The sequence below is a fragment of the Rhodamnia argentea genome, chromosome 1, assembly GCF_020921035.1.
Source record: "Rhodamnia argentea isolate NSW1041297 chromosome 1, ASM2092103v1, whole genome shotgun sequence".
In the NCBI taxonomy this organism is placed as follows: Eukaryota; Viridiplantae; Streptophyta; class Magnoliopsida; order Myrtales; family Myrtaceae; genus Rhodamnia; species Rhodamnia argentea.
In genome coordinates this window covers 22,220,631-22,228,319 of record NC_063150.1, presented here as the reverse complement: position 1 = coordinate 22,228,319, position 7,689 = coordinate 22,220,631, and the positions used below count along the sequence as shown (strand labels likewise).

Genomic DNA, 7,689 nt, shown 5'->3' with positions numbered 1-7,689 from the left:
CATGGGAAGGCAGATAAAAGTCTTAAGTAAAGTCAAAGGCTTTTGACAAAGCTAAACATAACCACAACGAGAATTCTAAACCAACCCTCAACTGTTGCTTCCATGTGTCCAAACAGCTTTTTATGGGTTGTCAAAGTTCCAATTGATTGTGGAATTGTCAAACTCCAAACAGACTAGCCTTCTGACATCGACGAATTGATCAAAGAGACCACATAATTCTTACTGGGTTAGTTTAGATCCACGTAATGAAAACAAGGACGTGAAGATTACAGTAACATCAAGCCACATGACATATCTTGATGATTTGACAAGGTGGATATTACTCGAGAGGTTTTGGAGTAAATGTATATCACAAGACAAGAACTTTAGCACTTTATTGTTTCGTGAAGGTCGTGCATGGCAACACTTCTACTCTACAAATTAACTTTAGTAGAAAAATTAATTTTTCTATTTCTGTCTAGAAGTTGATTTTTTTACTTCTAGAGAAAAGTAATTTTTTTTATTGAAATCACTTTGGAGCACTTTTGATTCATAAGTACAAAAATGAAGTTGCGTAACCAAACGGATTTCTGCTTCGGATGTTATTTACCAAACAGATTTTTACTCCAAAAACACTTATGGAGCATAAATTCTACTTCATAAGTGTTGTCATGCACGCCCCGTTCTTCTAATTCAAGCAGAATAACAGACCTTATAAGTACAATTTTGAAAGCTTGTTGAGGGATCTAGGTTCGATTGTAGAGTCGACGAGCTCATTTTGGAGAAATTCTCCAATCACTTCTATGTCTATTGTACGAATGTTGATTCATCCTAAATTTTCTAATTTTACGAATTGAGTTCTAAACCTTTACGAAAAATTCCACTATCATCTTTCCGGCTAATTTTCACCGAAAATCGCTAACATGGTTATGTGCTATATAGGACAGCCGGCGAGGACTAGACCATCATGTCGGGGATTTTTGGCGAAAATTGTTTAAAAGGAAGACATCGGAATTTCAATAAAGCATATGACAATTGGCAAAGTTTAAAAGTTTAAAACCGAATTCACATCCGTACAATAGGTTTAGGATTGATTTAGTAATTTTGGCAAGTCATTTTTTACCTCAAGAATTTGTAGTCTGAATTCAGACCATCAGAATGTATCGTCTCAGTCAATCAACTTTTTTCTAGGGAAAATAGCAACATGAGTTTCACCTTTGAAGACCACTTTACATCAATTATCCCGATTTACCTATTTACCAAAATGCTATTTTCTTTTCAAAAATGTCCATCTCCCAAACCCTTAACTCTTACACCCATCCAAAACACCGAAAATTAACTAAAAATCAAACCATCCAAACCCTATGCAATCGGAGATGCTAAGAGTTTGTTTGCAAGGAGAGCTAAAATTTTGTCTTGTCAATATGAGGCTTTGCTTAGAGGCATGTGAATGATATTTTCAAAATTAGAGATATGTAAGTGACCACTAGATTAAAAAAAAAAAGATATGTTTTTGATATTTTTCGTTTCTCTGTTATTTTCAAGCTTTATTTTGCTAAGGTTTTTTGGGTGGTACAGCGTAACTGGCATGCTTTGCTCATGAGAAAACTTTGCCCATTAAACATGGCAAAAAGCAAAACATCAATCCCATCAATTCAAATAATTGAGAGTTTTCTCTACATTTGCTTACTGTTCGAGGTCCGGCGAGCTAGATCCATGGTTTCAATTGATTTTGCCCACATATCATTAGCTTTACATATCCTTTTGAAGTTGCGGACTTCATTTAGTTTATATACAAAGCTCGTATTTTCCTAATTGGATAGATAATCTAATCAATGTTACATCAATATGGACGCTGTTGACCAATAATAAGTAGCCCTAATAATCTATGCCATTAATCAATGAAAAAAAAAGGAACAATTTCCGTTACTTTTATAAGCTGCAACTAGTGTTGCAGCATAATGTACACCGGCACGAACGGCCCCAATCATCGAAATCCAACAATGTAACAAAGCAAGTACAAGAACATCAATCTGGCGACAAGAATATAACATTAAAGAATGTGGTGGACAAAACTTTTTTTTATCATATCAAGACCAATAAGTTGCTGTCTGGAAAATAATGGAAAGCTTGCATTAATGCTCCATCATGTTGTTTCCAAACCGGAATATCATCGTTCTTCTCCTGACCCGAGTGACTATTTTTTTATATTGTAAATTTGTGGCTACAAACCCAGCAAAATTAAACCGATCCCAGCTTCGATCCCAGCTGACATCAAACCCTACTTTTTTTTATTTTTTATTTACCCACTCTTGAAATCTTCAGACCTGCGAAGATCTCTGGTCCTTCTGGGTAGAGTTAGATGAAAGCATAGAGTGGACAGAAGGAGAGAACAAATCAACAAGAACAGATTCAGAGCCTCACTCAAAATTTTCCTTTTCTTCTACTTCAGACGAAGACCCTCACTCACTAATTCGCCAATTTGTTTGATCAACTCAAACGAAGGGAGGATCAACGAAACTTGTTAATCAACTAGACCTAAGGAAAAGATTGCTGAAGAACACATGGCCAGAGCAAAAAAGGGTTGATGTGAAATCAGAATATGGAGGACACTAATCCTACCTTTATTGCAGCACAAAGAAGCCAAAACAGAGAGAGAAAGTATCATATACACAGCGATGAGTGTCCTCTCTCTCCCTTCTCTTCACAACTCTCCCATCAGATGAGACCATAACTAAAACCCATTTCACATCTACTACAGCCATTGAATGTGGTGGAGTTTATCTAGAATGGAGGACGAACATGAGCCCAAGCATGAGCATCTTGATTGGGGTGAGTACCATTAACATGGAAATTCGGAGGCAAATTATATAACAGCAGAGTCGAGGGATCGGGCGCTAGCCCCTGTTGAGACTGGTCGTTTCCGCCTCCTACGGCCGTAGGTGGTGAGCCTCCTGATCCAGAAAGCTGGCCTTGCCCACCACCATTAGTGGCGTTGCCATCTTCTTCTTCATCGAGAGGCAATCTCTCGTAGGTGGCGTTTGCGAAAGTTGCACCGATCACCATCACGGGGCCAGCTGCGATAACCGGCCCAACTACGCTGCCGCCAACCACCTGACCCTGACCTCCTGCCAAGTACACAGTTAACCCGGTGGAGCCTGGCGGCGAAGGACCGGGCAGAAATGTGCCCGTCAGCGATAGGATCTCGAATCTCCCGTGTAGGGCCACCACAGCGCCAGGAGCTGCCGGTTGCCTCAAGGTTACATTTGCAACTATTCCGCTCCCACTGAGCACACAGACCCCTCTCTGGCGGCGGCGTGCAAAGTGGGCAAGGCACTCCGCAACGTCCGCGCCGCTGGCCACCTCCATCACGTGGCTCTTCATCGAATTAGGGCTGTCGCGAGTCACGAAGATCGGCAGCTTCGGCTTGTTCTTGGATCCCGGCGGCCGCCCCCTTGGCCTGCGGGTGCCGACCTCCACTGCTCCTTCCTTAGGCTCATCGCCGTCGTCATCATCGTCCCCTCGGCTCGCGCTTTTGTCGCTGGTCTCGCAACCGGAGAGCTCAAGATCGCGCTTGCTCAACACCGGCGAATTACTGGCCACTTCGAGGGCCGGTAACCCTATATGCCCTGTCCACCAAGGAGTAGCCAGGCTTGCAAATCTTCCTTTAAACCAAGTTAAAATTGGATTAGCCTCTTTCAAGAGAGTCAAACTCAAAACCCTCCTCTTTGTTTGCTTTCCTCTCTTGTTCCCGGAATCTTAGATCAGCTGCTCATGATCTATTCTGGGTGAAGTAAAGAAAGAGAGAATAGAAGTTTGTATGGTGAGAGAATTAGATTCAAGAAGTAGCATAATGGAATCCAGTTAAAGAGAGGATAAAGAAGCAAATTAGAACATCTATTGGAGATTATCAAAGTGATGATCTCAGTGGGTATTAGAAAGAGAAAAAAAAAACAAGGGACCATATACAAAACCCTTGTGTAATATATATTAAAGAGAAGGAAAAGAACAAGAAAAGCAACTGGAAATTAAACAGTGAGTGATTAGAGAGGAATGACTCAAGAGGATAGTGAACAATATGTCCTGTTATTTTCAAAATTTAATCATCTTCTCATGTCTTGTATTTGTAATACTCTCTCTCTCTCTCTCTGATGTTCAATTCATCCTCCCTATGTATTCGTCTCTTCTTTTGGAGGGTTCTTGGAAATTAGGGTTTCCTGTAGGGTTGCGTGCTTGGGCAGGTGGGAAGCAAGTCCTTTTCTTGAGCCCCACTTTTGAGAGAGAGAGAGAGCATTGCCAATACTAGTGCTGTTGCTAATTCAAATTCGTCTTTCTTTAATTGAATATACGAGTTACACGAGACTCTCGAAGAACTTGACCGATTCATTTGGCTATCACTCGGTTACAAACCGCGTAAATCACGAGAATGTCTAGGCCGGAGCCCGATTTTAAAGAACGTCGAGTGTGGCCATTCAAACACGAGTCTTGAGCCAGTAAAGACGAATATCCTTACCAATTTTTGAAAGGAAAACGCTTCTTTGACGATCTTGTCAATTATTTCGACCAGTAGATTCACATACCATCATCCCGTATTATACATAAAATACTCATTAATCAAAAAATCTTAAGATTAGAAATAATGACGATCTTGTCAAATATCATGCTAGCATCTTCCTTTTAAAAAAAAACGAAAGAAAAAAATAGTTGCTCATATTCTCGGCATGCCCTCCCTTTGCAATCTGAGATAGTATTTTTGGCCCCCATTTTTGGCATGTTCGAAGGTCTTTCCCTAAATGGACCGACTCTACCTGTACTTTGACTGGAACTGTAACTGAACTTTTTATTTATTTATTTTTCTATCTGTTGGCTTGTGTCTTGGTATTGTCTTTCGGACAACAAAGACGTGACCTTGGTGACAGACAGCCTAGGGCGTTTTGTTGGCAGACAGCTTTGGAAGTGGATGAACTACGCAAGGCCTACCACGAAAAATCTTTTACCCCTGTCGAGCATCGAAATTAGAGAACTAGCAACACAAGCATGGGCGCGACTTCTTTTCCTCCGTCACCCGTACTTTTCAAAAATGTTGAAGAGTACTTTTGTTCATCTTGTATAAGCGTGTAATTCTTTCCATTCCTTACCTGTTGTAATCGATTTTACTTTGGAACTGGACAAAGGAAAGATAAATGAACGCGTATTCCTTGACGTTCCCTCAGTGTCCGCGTTGAATTTTCAGTATTGTATCTTGAAGTTGAATGCATGCGATTTATTCCGAAATATTAATAGGACGGCATGAACAGCTCTAGGTCTTATTATTTAATTAGTAAAACTGTCCACCTCAAAAAGAGGGGAAAGAAAAAACTCCGGAAGTTTCAAAGAAATTATAGAAATTGTCCACATTGACGTCGGCCAATATCACGTGGGTCGTCCAGTGTCCACATCAGCGAGTTTCGGCTAAAATTGAGCGGATAGACTCAATTGACAAAGTATTAAAATATTGATGATTTGATTAACAAAATTGAAAGGTGTATGACTGAATTAGACCAAATTCAATAGGTTTAGGACTCTTTGGATAAATTCTCCCTGCAAAACTTATATATGAAGCAATATGAAAAAGGAGAATGCGGGGAATCGAATTTAAAAGCTCTTTGATTCCGATACCATTTCAAAAGATTTATAACCTAAAATTAGGCTACGCATTAGTAAAAGCGTACGCATAGAGGTACTGGTATTAACTTGATGAGTGGGTAGACAATTAGACATCGACGCATCCACCCCATTTTGGGGGGAACATCAAGCATTTGAAGAAAATAATGCCGCCATGGGGTCTCTCAAAGTCAAGTATCTCCACTTAATCATTTTGGGTGCAGAGTGGAAACAAATCTGCACTGTTAGAAGACAAAACGAGACTGGTGAATTACGTAAAAAATTTCAAACCTGTTGTCAACTCAAGCAGAAGCCCCCCCCCAACCCATCACTTTCAAAGATGAGCAGCCGAGTCATGCCCGAAAGGAAACCTGGAACGATGATCCACCTCAACACCTAACGTTCTAAAATGGGAAGTAAACTCTTCTTCCTTGACTGTTAAGGTGTGGTTCATACTTCTTATTAACAGGAAAACCCGTGAGTCATAAAATAAAGATTTCTTTTTCTCGTTTTATGTTTTACTTCATTGTTATTGAAATCCTAATATTGACTTCATTTTTTAGGTGTTTCGGTGATTTAAGAGGATGAAACCTTAGTTGGATTGGTGTTTCTCTTGGGCAAATACCGAATTAGAAGAGAGTCTGTGGCTTTCACTTGCCTCAACACCTAACGTTCTAAAATGGGAAGTAAACTCTTCTTCCTTGACTGTTAGGGTGTGGTTCATACTCCCTATTGACAGGAAGGCACGTGAGTCATAAAATAAAGATTTCTTTTTCTTGTTTTATGTTTTACTTCATTGTTATTGAAATCCTAATAGTGACTTCATTTTTTAGGTGTTTCGGTGATTTAAGAGGATGAAACCTTAGTTGGGTTGGTATTTCTCTTGGGCAAATACCGAATCAGAAGAGACTCGGTGGCTTTCGCTTGCTGCGACAAAGCAGATTGAGTTCAGTTCAATCAAGAAGCAAGAGACCCCAGAAACACTGGAGATCTTCCCAAAGTGTTTTCCAGATAAGACAGGGAAAAGAAAATGGAAGGGGTCCTGTGCGAGAACATTATAGGGGTTGGAAGAGGGGTTAGGTGTGTGCAGCCTCCCACCATTGTCCGTGACTCGAACCCGTCACCTCTGGATCACATGGATTAACCTTACCGTTTCACCAAAGTTTTCCCCTTAAAATTACAGTGAAATTGCTAAAAATTCAAAACTTCGACTGTAATACAGATGTCGATAATCGAAGTTCACGAGTAACTGTGCACGGATATTACGTAGAAAAAATTTATAATTAAAAAAAAAAGTTGACAAGTTGAAGAAAGGGGGCAAGTAGAAAGAGTGTTGTTAGTGAGTAGGGGTGAGCAAGTTGGACAAACCGAATCGGGACCCGCTCGGGCCGGACCGGACCGATGGTCCAATTCTCGATCCTTAAAATTGAAACCGATTTCCAAGCCGTCCGCTCCCGATTTCAGGGGGTATCGGACCAGTCCATTATTTGGTGAAGTACATTCTCAATGGAGGTTCAAGTGGTATCCGGGGAATTCATTAAAACATCTAGTCCCACACCAAGGCCGAATTGAAGCTTGAATTGAAACAATTCATGCACTCGGTGCATTAATTCGTCACTTCAGCAAATCTATAAACTTCAAATCTTCCCAGCTCGGCCCTCTCATGGCATAGAGTACTATCCAAGGCTGCAGATGAAGGCCCCTTGAGACCATCTTCAGAAAAGTACATTGAAGTTTCGAGAAACAAGTCCATATTAAAGCAAGTAACAAGCAAGTCACTCGGTCAATCGGAAGTTACCGGTTGTGTTATTTTGGGATATCATGAGATATTGGACAAGTTACCCATTCCATTGGACCCCCCGAGAATCGGACCAGACGGGCCGGTCGGGTCCAATCCGATTCTGGAGACCATCGGTCCAGTTCCCGATTCTGAAAATTGGGAGTCGGGACCATCGGTCCTATTCCAGGTTTTGAGTGAAACCAGGCTGGATCGGGAACCGCTCACCCCTATCGATAAGCGCTCTCGAAAAACTTGTTAAATATACTCAATGAGAAGATATTTGATAT

General features: G+C 40.8%; 1 protein-coding gene across 1 annotated transcript; it reads right to left on the bottom strand.

The window, feature by feature from the left end:
* Positions 1 to 2,347: 2,347 nt before the first annotated feature.
* Positions 2,348 to 7,375, bottom strand: LOC115727007 (AT-hook motif nuclear-localized protein 20-like). The gene is made up of 2 exons (XM_048277633.1): positions 7,300 to 7,375; positions 2,348 to 3,737 (listed from the first exon to the last, which is right to left on the bottom strand). Exons 1-2 carry the CDS (start codon positions 7,373 to 7,375, stop codon positions 2,764 to 2,766), a joined length of 1,050 nt encoding a protein of 349 aa, XP_048133590.1. The 3' UTR covers positions 2,348 to 2,763.
* Between the last annotated feature and the right edge of the window lie 314 nt (positions 7,376 to 7,689).

Coding starts and splice junctions, on each gene's coding strand:
- LOC115727007 (XM_048277633.1), bottom strand. CDS start 7,375: ATGGACTTGTTTCTCGAAACTTCAATGTACTTTTCTGAAGATGGTCTC. Junction 3,738..7,299: donor TTCATCTGCAGCCTTGGATA/GTACTCTATGCC, acceptor AGCTGATCTAAG/ATTCCGGGAACAAGAGAGGA.